At 36.4% G+C, this 16654-nt stretch overlaps 4 protein-coding genes across 4 annotated transcripts; 2 read left to right on the top strand and 2 right to left on the bottom strand.

Moving 5' to 3' along the window:
- Nucleotides 1-65: 65 nt before the first annotated feature.
- Nucleotides 66-1106, bottom strand: J7337_002352 (uncharacterized protein; the record flags this gene model as incomplete). Its single annotated transcript, XM_044820082.1, has 1 exon — nt 66-1106. One exon carries the CDS (start codon nt 1104-1106, stop codon nt 66-68), a length of 1041 nt encoding a protein of 346 aa, XP_044684382.1.
- A 1808-nt stretch (nt 1107-2914) lies between these two features.
- J7337_002351 (uncharacterized protein) lies at nt 2915-4641 on the top strand (the record flags this gene model as incomplete). Its single annotated transcript, XM_044820081.1, has 3 exons — nt 2915-2990; nt 3057-3187; nt 3235-4641. 3 exons carry the CDS (start codon nt 2915-2917, stop codon nt 4639-4641), a joined length of 1614 nt encoding a protein of 537 aa, XP_044684381.1.
- Nucleotides 4642-5073: 432 nt separating this feature from the next.
- On the bottom strand, nt 5074-6635 carry J7337_002350 (uncharacterized protein; the record flags this gene model as incomplete). Its single annotated transcript, XM_044820080.1, has 2 exons — nt 5074-6494; nt 6554-6635. The coding sequence occupies 2 exons, from the start codon at nt 6633-6635 to the stop codon at nt 5074-5076; spliced, it is 1503 nt and encodes a 500-aa protein (XP_044684380.1).
- Nucleotides 6636-6982: 347 nt separating this feature from the next.
- J7337_002349 (uncharacterized protein) lies at nt 6983-7516 on the top strand (the record flags this gene model as incomplete). The annotated part of the gene is made up of 3 exons (XM_044820079.1): nt 6983-7023; nt 7076-7342; nt 7396-7516. 3 exons carry the CDS (start codon nt 6983-6985, stop codon nt 7514-7516), a joined length of 429 nt encoding a protein of 142 aa, XP_044684379.1.
- Nucleotides 7517-16654: the final 9138 nt, after the last annotated feature.

Raw genomic sequence — 16654 nt, 5'->3', positions numbered from 1 at the left:
CCATTTATTCCTGTATGCAGAGACCAAATATTCCCCTTTCCACTATACAAATGCTTGGTAGCCATCTATTTCTTAGGGAACGCCTTTTGCTTATCCGCGAAGTCTCGAATCACAAGCGCACAGGTGTGGTCAGAACACAGACGTCGTCTTCGCTGAGGTGGTAGCTTAGTAGCAAATTCGAGACCGCTAGCACGCTCAACAGCCTCGAGGGGAACCTCAAAATCGGTGATAGGCTTAGAGTTAGAGATGGGGGCGTTGGGGAGAACGAAAGCGCCCAGCGCGACGTTTCCACCAACGCGACCATCCTCAGCAAAGATCACCTTGTAGAAGTGTGTGGGCACAGCAACTGAAGGGGGAGTGCCGATCATCTCGTACTTGACGTACCACTTGCCATCTGCCTCCTTCTTGGGAAGATAGAGAGGGCCTGTGACAATGCGAACTGAGGGATACTTGACTGTCAAACGACGGCAGAAGTCCTCAAAGTGAGCCCAGTAGTCACGGTTGAAGCCATCGCCGACCTGAGGGCACATGTTTGTGAGGTAAAAAGTGTCGTCCATGGCCTTCTGAGACCATTTGCAGTCGGCAGCAGGGACCTGATGGCCACGATCGTAACCGCTGCGGTAGTAGTCCTTCAGCAGAGCCCGGAACTTTTGTGGCACAGAATCATCCTCAAGAAAGCTGCTGTGCTTTCGATCACCATCGCGAATGGCAAGAGAAGCAGGTGTGATATGTTCGACGACCCAGTGAGGGTTTCGTGTACGACGATCGTAGGAAGAGACGAGGCCAGAGCGGTTGGCGACATCGGCGATAGGGCCTGGAAAGCCGTAGTCGAAGAGGCCCCCAGGGTTGACGATTGCGCTTGGGTCGATTGGCAAACCGGAGGGCGCAGTGGCTGGAGGTCCGAAGACTTGGGTGGGAGGAACGGCGGGAGAGGCGGTGGTAGCAGGAAGAGCGGCGAAGGAGTTTGAGGTTGACGGAGGAGGCGTAGCTAGAGTATTGGTCTCCTCGACACGTTTACCGCCTCGAATGGAGTAGATGGCGGCAGTGATAGCAGCACCACCTCCTGCGCCTAGGCAGGCCATAGTAGCGAGAGTAGTCTTGGACATGATTATTATTCCTTAAGAACAAACGAGGCTACGAAAAAAGAAGGTAGAATAAAGTTTGACCTTAGTGAGCGGACGGACAACAGTCAATGAGAAACCAATGCCTGGGAGTCAGATCACGCGCGATCTTTGCCCAATGGTGTTGAGTTGCAGTGCCTCGTGATATTGAGATCGATCACAGGGTTTGAGAGAGCTTTCGAGCCGATCCGTAGAAATTTTGGGAGCTGAGCTCGGGAACGGAACGTGGGGGGGGGGCCGTTGTTTTGCCGTTATCGCGCAGATTTTAGGGGTCTCGGGGCCTATGATTTGACGTCACTAGGCGGTAGTTCGAAGTTTGAGGGTACCTTAATGGAACAGTCAAATTTAGAATATCGTTAGATCCCGCTACTTGAACACCAGGGAAATGCATAAGAGTGACAGATACTGAGCGTGTGCTTGCCTTACGCATAGCATGGATTCGAGGCAAGGCAGGATATGAATCATGTAGGGATTGTTCTAGACACTGTATGATTTAGATTGATTCATCAAGGTGCGTGGCTTGTGAGACTTGAGAATGTAAGTTGCCGTGTATGACAAGACACGAGTACATCGAGAGCCCTCCACGAGGAATTGTAATTCTCGAGGTCTTCTAACTTGGAGACGCATTTCGGGGTTGAGGCTCAGTGGAAGATCACATTATGCAGTCTAGGTTCGTGTTAGCGTGGACCGTAGCGAATATCATGGGTAGCATTATCTATGATGTGGGGGATGACAAAGACGAGAAATTGATTCGCGCGCAAATCGCATCTTGAAACTTTAGCTCAGACAAGGTATGAGGCGTCATGATGAGAGGAGTTATAACTCTTATATGCTTGGCTTGCATAGCTGTAGGAAGACTTCTATAGAACTAGGCTTGTTATTAAGGAACCACTGACTCTACTGTATCATGGGAATAGTTACTTAAGTCACAAATAATACAACCCCCACGATACCTGGGCAGTTATGGGGATTGCTATCATTAACAACGCACTATCAACTGATGTCTCACTGTTTTACTACTCGTTACAGCTACTACAATCAAAAGAGGCATGGTAATTCGTAAGCCAGGCGGTCAACGAGACGCCGTGATCCAATGATGCGCAGATGCTGAGACGTGAGAACCTTGAGGGACAGTTTTGATGGAGACGCACGGCCTCATGATGGTGTAAGTTGACCCCCAACTCGATCCTCTAAAAGGGTTTCTAAGGGGCTAATTATTTATAGGTTGAAATACATAGGAAATCTCTCTTAAAAGCACAATTCCTCATGTTAGGGCCTAGACGTGGTTTCCTTGTTCTATCATGATCCATCCATTACCGTCAGAGCCAGGCTAAGGTGATGCGCATTAACAAAGCCCCATCCTTCTTGTCATTGACGCCTCTGCAAGGCCCTTGAAACTCACATTCAGCCTCAAACTTATATATCTTCTCTTCTGCCGCATGCAACCCATTTTTATCAACCCCTTTGTCCTCTTCTTTGTCACTGAAGACTCTTGTTGTCATTGATTACCTAGGTAGATACTTGAGTCGAACCTAGACTAACAAGGTCCCCGCCCACTGCGCTAAACAAAACCGCATCGATATTCCCCTGCTCGTTCGCTACGTCAGACCTAGAACCAAAAAGATCTACAGTACAGCTTCTTTGCTCTTGCCTCTTTGCGCCCATCACACAACCTCGACGTCAAGTCTTGATCCCTCTCGGAAATCACACTTAGCCTTGTCACCAGAGCTCGTTCCTAGGCGCAACATCAGTTCATACACAGCCAATACAATAAACACACTTAACTAAGCAGCATGGCCACATCCGTGGGCCAGAGCAGCCTCGACAATGATACTCGCGGCTGGATCATGTGTGTTGTCAGCGGCATTGGTGAGTTGCTCCTCGTCTCCAAGACCCCAATGCGCTTCGTGGTACAGTTCTAACAACCTTTCTCAGCTTGCGTTGTTGGCGCCTCCATAGTATGCGTTGACGTTATCGTTCGATTGTTTCCTGGCAAGAGAAACTTTCGTATCCAGGATAGCAATGTCTTCTTAGCTTGCTCTCTCAGCTTGAGTTTTGGTGTCATGGTAAGGTCCCTCTGACAGCATCTATCTCTTCTGCTAACAAAGAACAGCTATTTTCCGCATTGTATAGTATGCTACCGGAGTCAAAAGAATATTTCCAGCAGGCCAAATGGTCTACTCAAGCTGCTGGCCTGGTTATGATGTCCTGTTTTGCTGGTGGTTTCATCGGCATTCAAGGAGTTTCGCGATTGCTTCACCAGTTCATGCCTACCCACGTCGTCGAATGCGATCACACACACGATGAGAATGCAACCAAAGACACCTCATGTCACCACGAGAGGAGACAGTCTCGCGCCCGTCGTCGCCAATCTTCCCATCCTCCGCCTGAACAAGCACCTGTCAACAAGTCGCTTGCCAAGTTAACCAACGGTAACGGACAAAATGCAGCGACCGAGTCCACACCTCTGCTAGAATCCACTTTGGATAGCCCTACGCAGACTCTCAAGAGACAAGCGTCTGCTCGTGATGGATTCCGACGCCCTGCTAGTCCAGCACGAAGCCGCACCGCCACAGGACTTACGGATGGCTTCCCTGAGAGAAGGAAGTCCATGCGAGAAGTTCACAAGCGAGTCATGTCCTTTGTACAAGATACAAAGTGCAACTGCGACGAGTCGAACTCCTGCTACGGATTCACAGACCCTTGTGGACAAGAGTGCTTCAAACATCTAAGTAGCCGAACCAGTCTACCAAGCAGACCTGGAAGACAGACCCAGATTCTGCGCACGACCACGGGATCATTCCTGAACCGCGCTCCTGAACATTCTCATGCTCACCACGATCATGAGCATGAGCATGAGAATGGATGTGAGGACTCTGTTGAGCCCTTTGCGAGACCAACATATCGAACCAGCAGGGCCAAGTCGCGAGAGCCATTGGATCCGATAGTCCCGGAGGAACTCTCTGAACACGACAGCTCATGCTCATCCGCAGGAGAGGACGAAGATGTCGAAGCTCAACATCATCATCACGTTCCAACAAACGCATTCTTGTCCATTGGCCTCCAGACCTCCATTGCCATTGCCCTGCACAAGTTTCCCGAAGGATTCATCACCTACGCTACCAACCACGTAAACCCATCTCTAGGTTTCAATGTTTTCATGGCACTATTTGTCCATAACATCACTGAAGGCTTCGCCATGTGTCTGCCGCTATACATGGCTCTGGGTTCTCGCTGGCGCGCCATGGCATGGTCGGCCTTCCTCGGTGGTCTGTCTCAACCCATCGGTGCAGGCATTGCTGCACTATGGTTCAAGCTCGCCGATAAGACCAATATGCAACCCAACGCAGTTGCTTACGGATGTCTCTTCGCTATCACTTCCGGCATCATGGTTAGTGTCGCATTGCAGTTGTTTGTGGAGAGTCTGAGCCTCAACCATAGCCGTAACCTCTGCATCTTCTTTGGCTTCCTTGGCATGGCTTTACTAGGATTCAGTAACGCCTTGGTGGGCTCTCACTAGATTTCCGGCCTCATACGAGATATATAAATACTTAGCCAGTATCTTTCTATGCTGGGACGTGCTGCCGCTTTGACATTCGTTCCTGTCATTCCTTGGCTCCTTTTCTTGCGCGGTGTTGGTATGGGGTGCAATAGGGTTTCATTGGGAAGGGCATAAAAATCATTCTGGGTTTCGGCATCCGGTAGACTGATAGAAAGGAACCAATTTCACTATACGCGAGAACTGGGTAAACTCGACCAAACAACTTTATTTTTTTCATCATAACCATCCTCATCTCTTTTGTGACATTGCGATTCATTCTTCATACATCGTGACGGTGTCATAGCCAGCCGCTCATATGTTGACCACCGTCAAGCCTTGCGGCCGGGTATCTATTTTATTTTCACCTTTTAAAAACCAGAACATTTTAACTCCACATTTCTTTTCTTTGCCTCAGAGGGTACCAAGAGCGGGGTCAATAAGAGGATCCTGTACTGCTGGATCTCTTGCCAGTAGTAGTATATTGGTTTCGTCCTCCGGCCAGTCATCTCGCGGAGGGCCATAGTCCATTGTAGCGGCAAAGATGTCATCCTCCGGCAAAATGCCAGGCCAATTTGTTTCGTTGGAGAAACTCCCATCGAAGAAGAACTGGGCAGGGTCAAGCTGGTCTCCAGTTAGGATAAGAGATGGGTCAGTAGCCGGTGGGTGATACAGCTCAACATGTGCATCCCGGTCGTGGTAGCGAATGAAGGCTTCATGGCAGTGGAGACAAGAGATCGTTCTCTCGGCCTGGTTTGCAGCACCGGAGAGTTCATCGATAAGATTGATTTCTTGAGACGGCTCAGGCTTCGAGAGCTTGGGGCGTTCGTGGCCGAGGTGCTTATATCGGATATGATCTTCTAGTCGACTTTTGGTGCTGAACTTATCACCACAGCCTTGATCGTTTTTCCAGCCCTGCAGGCCAGAACTAGTGAGGTCAACCTGACCGCAAACGAAGCGGAATCCTTCATGCGCTGTACGAATATGAGCGTTGAGATTGGACTTCTTGGTGAACTTCTTGGTGCAGTCGTCATATGGGCAGGCGATATTCTTTCGATCCTCAACGGACTGGCCGGAATGGTGCATTTCGACATGTTTCTCTAGCTCCCATCGTGAAGCAGATTTGAATTCGCAGAAAATGCAGTTTTGATGTTCCTGGCGGATATGGGCCTGAAGCAGCACTTCAGTGGTGAATCCTACACGCTGTTCTGTACCATCGGGCATTCTCTTCAAACCACATTCGCCGCACCAGAACTTTGCTTCGCCATGATCCTTATCGCGGTGTCGCTTCAAGGCCGCCTTGGACTCAAAAGCATGACGGCACCCTTGCTCTGGGCATTGGAGTGCAGGCAGGCCCTGGTGATCTTTTCGAACGTGCTTGCTCAATGTCTCCTTCTTTCTGAAGCTTTGCCCACAATCTTGGCAACGGAATCTCTCTTCGCCTTCATGAACGGCCTGGTGTCGTTTAAGTCGAGTGCCCGTCACAAAGCTCTTGCCGCAGCCTTCCTTTTGACAGACATGTTTTCGCTCAAGGGTATGGACAGCCTTGATATGCTGCTTCAAGTGCTTGTCCTCTATATAGTCCTTATCGCAACTATCATAAGGGCACTTGAATGGTCGGGAGTTGGTGTGAGAATTGAGGTGATCTCGCAATCGGGCAGGTCGATTGAAGGTCTTGGGGCAGCCAGGCCATGTACAAGCAAGAGTTTTGAGATCAGAAGGAAATTTAGCCCGGGGGGTCGTAGCAGCAGTGTTAACTGTCTGCGGTGAATCAGGGTCCTGGGTGGAATATGGAGTATGAGCACTAGTTAAGTCGTCCTCAGCATCATCAATATCTAAGTTTGCAATATCAGCAGATGCATCTTCAGAGCTCAGGAAGGGTAAGAAACCGTACATAAGTCATCTGGGCCTCCACGATAGAGTCTCTTGGCTGGAGGGATATCAAAGGCTGCCTCAGCAGCTTCTCGTTTACTCATAATGCTGTCATGCCGAGGACCCTTGAGTGTTGTAAATGTCGAAGCAAGCTTGGAAGTGGCAGAATTGATTTCAATTTAAGGCGGTGACTATATTTTTGTGTGGGGATTGCAGGGATGAGAGTCAAAAGCGATCCACCTGAAAGCTTCTTCGCTGATTTTCTTTGTACGAAGGTACGGAAGGTGCGCCGGAAAAACATCGGCCTGACCAGGTTTTACTTGTTCTTCTCTAGAACTTTTTTACGAGGTTGGCCTGGGCCATTCTAAAACCATCCATTGCGAAAGCAACTCTGGACTAAGAACACCCTCACATTCATTCTCCATCAAGTTCATAATAAACGACACTGACCATGTCTGATTTCGGCGATGACGATGTTGGCGGCGCTGGCGGGTAAGTTGCTTCGCGATCTTTGCAGGCGCACGCGAATCTAACTCGTAGGCAGCGACGAGCCCATGTACGAGGAGGAGGAGATCACCGAGTACTACGACCCCGAGGTCCTCGAGGAGGAGGATGGTGACCAGCAACAAAACGGACAAGACCAGGACAATGTCGTAGTCTCAGGAGATCCTTCTGCAGCTGCCAACGCGCTGAAGGGCGGCGACAAGCTACTCAAAGACAAGAAGATTCCCGAGAACGAGCGAACTACCACACCCTACATGACCAAGTACGAAAGGGCACGCATCCTCGGTACACGCGCTCTGCAGATCAGGTCCGCATTACCTTGCTGAACTGTAGCAACTTCAGGAAACTAACTGGATACAGCATGAATGCGCCTGTGCTAGTTGATCTCGAGGGCGAGACTGATCCGCTTCAAATCGCGATCAAGGAGATGCGGGAAAAGAAGATCCCCTTGATCGTGCGGCGATACATGCCCGATGGCTAGTAAGTGATGCTTGTTGAGGCAGTTCGAAGATGCCCTACTTACGCGTGTGGTACAGCTACGAGGATTGGACCTGCGAGGAACTGCTGCAGTAAGCGACCGAAGGACTAGCACGTCGCGAAACAACCGATTGCCCCCGAGGTGTATATACCCATGCGACCCTCCTTAGATACAATCGAGCTGGAACGTTGTGTGCTCCCTTCTGGCTTGACATGTTGTATAGTGTATCAGGAGGTTAATTAATCATGTATAAGCGCGGCGTTTGAGATTGAGATTGATTTACACAGGAACTAGACAAAAAAAACAAGAAGGAAATCTACTTTGTTTCTGTGTCTTGGTGCACGAGTGTGTTGATTGTCTCTTGACGCCGTCTGTGATGAAGATGGACAAAGAAATTCCCAACAGCAACACTGTTGACAGATGCTCCCGTCACATCGCTGCCAATACGGAAGTGTTCGGTAGATTTTCATGGGAGAATGATATCAAGTGGGAAAAGGCAGATAGATAGTATAGAAGGCCAAATCGACATCTATACTAAAATTCATCTCTTAGTAAGCCAACCCTATACTATATAATTCTATAGTTAATATTTCCTATAATATAATATAAGTAAAGTATAGGTAAATCTAGCTAATTAAAATCCTTTATTTAGCTAAATTATATAACCTTATATAACTTTATAATAGTTATTATTAATCTTAAACTTAGCTTTATTTTTATCTTTTAAATCTATTATATTTTATAAAATAAGAAATCCTTACTTTTAATATATTATATTTACTTATAATTTCCTTTTATAACTTAATATATACTTTATTAAACTTATATACTCTAGAGCTTTATTTTTATTTTACTTTTAAGTAATTTAAAGTATATTTCTTTCTTTATTTTATATCTAAAGTCTAATTACTAAAGTACTAGGCTTTAGCTTATATTAACCCTTTTTTTACTTTACTTTAATATCTTTTTATATTTTTATACTATATTAATTAAAGTTATATAATTAAATACTTTATTTTAATATCTTTTTTATTTTCTATTTTTTATATTTTAATATATTATATAAATAGCTTTAGGCTAATATTTAATTAAAAAACCTATTTAAATATTATAAATACTTATATTATTTTATAATATTATAGTATATAAAAGTATAAAAACTTAAAAAATATAAGAAATATATAAAGTTAAAAAAGCTAAAAAAGCCTATATTACTAAAAAGCAAGCTAAAGCTAACTATATTATTATTAAAAAAAAGGCTAAAGCTAATTATATTACTTATAAAAAAAAACTTAAAGCTAAGTTTATTATTACTTAAAAAAAAAAGGCTAAAATAAATTATATTACTACTTAAAAAAAAAAAGCTAAAGTAGATTATATTATTATTAAAGAGCTTAAAGTAAAGTAAGCTAAAATATAATAATATTATAATAAACTTATAACTATAATTACTAAAATTAAAAAAAAAGAAAAAGATAAAAAGCTTAAAAAGGATTATATTAAAAAAAAAAAGTAACTTAAGTATTAGCTATATATCCTTTAATATAATAAAAATATAGACTATAAAGCTATAAAAAAAGCCTTATAATATAACTTTAATAACTATACTTTTAAGTATTTAATTAAAAAAGTTAATAGAATTCTTACTTTTACTTTTAATTATAAAGCTAAATACTTTCCTATAAACTTATAATTAACTATTTAAGTATATATAAATATATTAAAAAAGTATTTTTATAAAGGCCTTAAATATATTAAGTTTAATAATAATAAAATAAGTTATTTAATTACTTTTTATTTTATATTATATTATACTAACTTATATAATTACTTAAAAAGCCTAATATACTCTTTTTATATAAAAAGAAAAATAAAAACTTTAAGGCTAAGTATATATTTAACTTCTTATAATAAAATACTAATACTATACTTTATTATATATATAAAAGTATACTATTTTAATTACTTCTATATATTAAGTATTAAGCTAGTAATAGTACTTTTATTTATTATTATATTATAAATCTATTTAAAAGCTATACTAACTACCTCTAAAACTATTTAAAAGTAAGCTATAGTTATATTAAGTATATATACTTATAATACTTAATATATCTTTATATTAACTTATTTAATAACTTATCTTAAAAAATATAAAGCTTAATCTAATACTATCTCTATTTTTAGTAATAGTAATAGCTTTTTATTTAATAATAAAGAAAACCTTATAAATATATTTAAAGACTTTAACTAAAAGTAATACTTAAAACTCTTTTAATTTTTCTATAAAGTTATTAATTATAAGAAAAAAAAGAAATTTAAAAGTAAATCTAAAAAAGTAAAAGGTAAAAAATAAAGTATTTTAATTCTATATATAACTATTTAAAATAATACTAACTTTTTCTAGCTACTTATATTTAGTTTTTAAGTTTTTATTTTTATAAAGATATAGCTTATAGTTTATAACTTATAACTAATATTATAAAATATATAAAGTATTATAAAGTATTATAAAGAATTATCTTTAGTTTAAACTACTATTTTATTATTAATTTTATATTATCTGCAATTCTTAAATATAAGGGCAATTAGTTATATACCTAAGTATATATAATTAATTAATAGAGTTATTATTAACTTTAAGTTAATTTAACTTTTACTAACTAACTTATATAAAAGTTAACCTTTTTCCTTTAAACCTTTAAACCTTGCTATTACCTTGCCTTTATCCTTATATTAATAATAGGACCCTTTTTATAGTAATAACCCTTTTAGTTATATTATAAAGCTACTTTTTATATATATTTAAGCTTATAAAGGTAGTAAGGAAGGCTGCTTAGTTTAATTAAAAAGGATAACCTTCCTTTAAAACTCTCTCTAAGTTTAAGAGGCTTATAAGCTTATTATTAACCTAGCTTAAGTTAATTATATTAAAATAAGCTAAATAATCTATATAACTAATTAACTTTATTAACCTATAGTTAAAGATAGCTATTTTAATAAGGTTAAATTAATACCTTAATAAGAAGTTTTTCTTAATAGTAACTACTATTATATAAATATCTTCTAGATCTTCTTTATTAGCTACTTATAAGATAGGCCTAATAGCTATATTAAGGTTATAGCTAGTTATATAGTAAGCCTAATTATATAGCTATAGGCTATTTTATATAGCAGGTATTATACTAGTAGCTATAATTAATATTAGTAACTGTAACTAATAGGGAAAGTTAGGTTAGGGAATATACTTTAGAAGTATAATAGGTATACTAGGCCTAGTATATTATAAGGGTTAATTAAAGATCTTTTAGCTAGGGTAAAGGAAGAAAGTTAATATAGCTACTAAAGGTAGCCCTACAGGCAGTACTTATATTACTTAATTAAGGCAGTAATTATACTACTTAAGGCAGATAAACCTTAACTAATCTTAACTTCTATAATTTTAACTTACTATAGGGGCCTTACTATTTAAGCTATTATATAAAAAGTTAAAAGGTTAATAGCCCTAAATAAGGCTAATAGTAATTAAAAAAAAAAAAAAAAATAAAAATAAAAAATTATAATACTTAATAATAAAAGTTTAATATTTTTATTAACTTACTTTATTATTTAAAAATATCTTTAAAATATAATTATATATCTATAAATAGATATATACCTATATAGTATTTTATAATATCTTATAATATCTTATAGTATTTTATAATAAGTAATTATAATATTTATTTTTTAAGTTTTTTTTAAGTATTACTAAGTATAATTAATATAATATACTTATATATAATATTATAAGGCTATATATTATAGTATAAGGCTATATATTATCTTCTAAAGCCTTATTTTAAGCCTTTTATTATAAATTCTTTTTTTTATTTTATATTTATCTTTTTTATATCTTATAATAAGCTTTAAAGGCTACTTTCTTATTAATTTTAATACTTTTTATATTTAAATTAAATAATAGAAGTATTATAACTAAATAACTATAGATAATATTATATAGTATATTTTAACTAAATTTAATATTTCTACTTCTTATAAAGTATTATATTAATATTTGTAGACTTAATAGTTAAATTAAATAATACCTAATAATACCTAGGCCTAAATAGAAAATACTAAGGTATTATATAATTATATTAAAAAGCTTTTCTTTAAAAATATTCTTAAAGATAAAAATATCTTTTTATAGTTATAAAAAAAAGGCTTTATAGTAACTAATAAAAAGCTAATTAAAATATAATAAAGCCTTAGCTTTTTATAGCATTAAACTCCTAAGTAAAAAGAAAAATAACTTATTAAATTATACTATTTCTTTAAAAATAATACCTTATTAAATACTAAGCTTTAGTTATTTAATTAAATATATTTCTATATTTATATTTAGTAAAAATAGCTATCTTTAAATTAATATATACTATATAAAGTATTTTAAGACTTTATATTTATAAATATAACTAATTAATAAAATATAATATAATACTATTAAACTAAATAAATAGTACCTAGGCTTAACTTTATTTAGTTAATTAATACTTATAATAAGTTAAAGGCTTAAAGGATTAAAATATATATATTAATTAATATATACTTATAGTATATTATATAGCTATATATTAGTATATTAGCTAATATGTTATAAAGTATACTTAAATAATACCTTTATATCTTAGAAAGTTAAAAGAGTATACTACTTATTATTTAATTAAATTATAATAATAAGACTCTTATAATAGCTAAGGCTTATTTCTACTTTTTATAAATATAAAGCCCCCTATAGGATACTACAGTTTAGTAAATATAATTCTATAATTATTAAATATATAGTAAAAGTATATATAATAAAAAGATTAAAAGTTAATAGCACTAACTTAGTAATAGTTAAGTAAGGTACTAGTATATATATATTTATATATATATATATATATATATATATATATTAACTGCTTATAGGAATATTTTAGAAGAATTATAGCTAATAAGTATTTCTTTATTAATTCTATTTTAAATTAAATTACTATTTTATATCTTTTTATACTAATTATATATATAGAGCTCTCTAAATTTATATATATATAAAATATATATTATATTTATAAATAGTATAATAGGCTATATATTCTTTCTAGTTAGCCTTAAGTCTTATATTATTAGCTAGAGATTTATAAAATAAAGAGTTATACTTATCTAATATTATTTAATTAACTATAGCTTCTTAAAAAGCTTTTTAAATATAATAATATTAATCTTAATACCTATCTGCCTTAAAATATAATTATAATATATAAAAAGATTCTTAAAAGGCAAATCTTTCCTTAAAATACCCTTAAGAACTTAAAGCTTTCTATATACTTATTTCTATAAGTATAATTAAAAGTATATATACTTAATAAAAAATAGCTAGCTATTAGTCTTCTAGAAATACCTATAAGTAAGATTAATTATATATAGTCTTATTTAGCTATATATAATATTAATATATAATTACTTAATTAAAAGACTTAAAGTAATATTAATTAAAATAAGATTAATTATAAGGTTAAGAGCTAGCTTTATATTATTTCTTAAACCTTTATAATAAGGTTTTTAATTATAAAAGGTGCCCTTTAGTCTTTTCTTATAATATAACCTAATTTTATTCCTTTTTATTTTCCTTACTCCCTTAATCCTTATTTAATATTATAAATTAAAGAAATACTTTAAATATATTTAAATCTTTATATTATCTTTCTTTTTTACCTTTTATTTTCTTAGCCTTAATTATAGCTTTAATTTTAGCTTTAACTTTATTTTCTTTCTTTTTATATTATATAGCTTCTTTTTTATTTTTTATTTCTTTTTTAAGCTTTATTATATACTTTAAAGTAAGTATTTTAGTTTCTACTTTAGCCTTTACTTACTTAATTACTTACTTATTAAAGTATAAAATATTACTTTCTTTTAAATTATTTTATATATTAAAGTATAAAAGTATAAAGGAAACTAGAACTTTAGCCCTTATAGGGAGTATAATACTTACTACTTTAAAGAAATCCTTTAGCTATATAGTTTTATAAATAGTATTACTATATATAATAAGTCTATTTAAATATATATTAATAATATAACTACTAATAAGTTTTTATTTTATTAATAAGAACTCTTTATAATAGCTTAATATAATAAAATAAATTATTTTATTATAAGATAAAAATATAAAGCCTAGTAAGGCTATAATCTTACTTTTAATATTTTTACTTTTAACTCTTTTATTATATTTTAATATAAAAATACCTAAAATAACTTCCTTAAAATATCTTAAAGTAATATAAAATATAGCCTTTAGTTTAATAGTAATTATACTTTTATAGCTTATTACTATAATACTATATTATTAACTTTTAATAGCTATATTAATAGTATTAGTATATATAATAAAGATTAGTTATATTTATTTAATTTAAATTATTATTAAACTAGGCCTTAAAAGGCTACTTAAAGTAAAGTTAATAACTTTAATAGCTTTAGTAAGTTATTATTAATAAAATAAGTAAAAAGTAGCTTTTTTAAAAGCCTTTAATTCTATATAAAGTTTATTATAGCTATAGCTAGTTTTAGGGCAGAATTTAGTATAATTTATAGTAATAAAAAATAAAAGTAAATATTTTAAAGCTAAATAGTATATTATAAGCTTATAAAGGTATATATAAAATAGAGCTATAGCCCTTTTTCTTTAATACTATATTATAGTAATAATATCTAATATAATAATATTATATTACTTAAAAGCTTAATAGGGCCTTTAATGCTATATTAGGGTAGATATAATAAAAAAAATCCCTTAAGATGAATTTTAGCACAGATATCGATTTGGCCTTCCGTAGATGGCTTGTTTTGGATCTGATGGGCCGAATACGTCGGGCCAGATTGTGTTTCACTGAAACACCGGCGCGAGACATGACGGCATCTTGTGGTGTTTGGACGCAACCTCAAAAGCGCAGTGGCCTTTTCATACGTCACAAAGTCTGATAAACAGTCAATCAATCCAGGCAAGAGAGCATCTTCTCATACCACGCAATCTGGGCTTGACATAGATTATCAACCTCAAGTACAAAGAAATGACTCCTGCAGCGTCTGTGGCTTCTTGCATATTGGAAAGGGTCCTCGCAGGTTAGATGAATCGTCCAACCAACCACAAGTCCAGAATATTCTTTCCAGCCTCCAACGTTGTGCCACACAGGTCCGGAAACGGGTATCGATGGGAAGGGAAAGGCCGTGACAGCCGTAGCTTTGCAGATCATGCAAGTAAAGTTTTCATGCAGCCTCGGCCAAGTCGGCTTTAATTCTGCTTGTTTGTTTGCTGTGTTATCTTACCCAGGCAGCCAGGTAAGGTCCTGAAGGTATTTAGACGTTTGGTGACAGGATGATCTCCCTCTTGGCGGGGACCTTCATGACGTCGGCGGATACGCACTCCCTTGACTGAACCGAATTGAACTTGGGGCGATGATCAAAGGTTACGTCTAGTGTTGATCGTACGAGTCGTGCGCTCTTATGCAGGAGGGATTAGACGAATGTAGTGAAGCTGTTGTGCTATTGGAAGCTTATTATCCTACTCCATTTCTTATAAGAGGTTGGTCGCACTTGTGGTGTTTTGAGGCCGGGAGGTTGGTATACAGAAACAGCTAACAATTGAAAAGACCAACCGATATTCGTAACTGCCTTCAGTATATATTTTACTAAAATCCAGCCTCTGCGAAGAATCTCTCTGATTCATACTCTTTCATCTCAGACATCAACACTCGCCAATCTAACACTTTCGTTCGCACTATCATTATCAGCCGAGACAAGTCCCAACCGCTACAATGAAATTCTTCACTCTTATTGCAACTATCATTTCTGCCGTCAGCATCTCTGCTGTGCCCATATTGAATGAGCGGGCAGTCGGGGGTGTAAGTTGACTCTCTTCCCTATTTTACATGCTGTCTCTTTTCTGTGGTATTGACATCTCATCGCCACAGCTTTTGATATGCACTGGCGCCAACTCCACAGGTACATGCACCCACGAGGTATATACACTTAACAAGTGCCATCAACTTTCTGAACCCTTCCTTCGCAACGTCACAACATTCGCACCTGATGGCGAACACTTCAACTGTTACCCTCGTACAACCGGCTGCAACGATACTTGTATGAGCCCTACGGGTTGCACAATAGGCGCGATCGATTTCAATTACGAATACAAATTCAATTTCAGCCGGGTCGGCTGGCCCAAACTCTTCAACAGCTTTGACTGTTCACTGAAAAAGACCACAAGGAGCGAGAACTTGTTCGATTAGGAGAAGCCTGTGAGGATGTTACAGGAAAAGCCAATATGTGCACCTGGGTGGTTCTATATATCCACGAACATGGTTGTTTTTGGTGGCATCTTTTATGCCTTCTACCGTCGACTGCCTTAAGTCGATTGAGTACTCTTTTTTTTTTGGCATTACAATGGAATGGTAAACTTGGTGACGGGGTAATGGGCATTTCACCGGGCTACGGAGTAATTGGAGTTAGCGATATTAGCGATGGTCTTTTAGTTCTTTGGCATTCAGTCAAAGTATACAAGCAGAGATAGATACAGCTCTAATGAATGATGATTATCAGTTTCAGACAAGACATGAAACAATCAATCACTCATACTATCTCAACGTCACGTTCTATTGGAATAGTAATGCATGCTGAGAAAATAATCTAGTCACAGAGCATACCAAGTTCATCACAAACGATTAGAAGATATCCTTATACTGTCTTAACATACTTGTCACTTGGGACTCTACTCTTCTGCTACCCCCAGTGTATATACTGTTCTTATCTTGTCTCCGACCCGTGACACGGAGGGGGTTCCGTATTCCGGAGCCGGGGAGATAATTCGGCATTCGTCATGTTGATGAAGGCATCCGGGTACCGATGGTGGGGTTAAGGTTACCCCAGACCTCGCCATTGACTGGAAGCTTCCCCTCCTTGGGATAAAGCTCAGCTATTTCATAGCAACATAACCATAAACTGCTGAGATTTCTCCTCTTTCACTTTATCTTCTCTTTATTCTTGAAACCGTTTTCAACTTTATACCCCCCAATTGCTTCTGTCTAACCCAAAGCAATCCTCAGATACAGTGACATC

This window comes from Fusarium musae, chromosome 2, assembly GCF_019915245.1.
Source record: "Fusarium musae strain F31 chromosome 2, whole genome shotgun sequence".
Classification (NCBI taxonomy): Eukaryota; Fungi; Ascomycota; class Sordariomycetes; order Hypocreales; family Nectriaceae; genus Fusarium; species Fusarium musae.
Note: the sequence above shows the minus strand (reverse complement) of the source record. Positions and strands in the feature narration are given on the sequence as shown.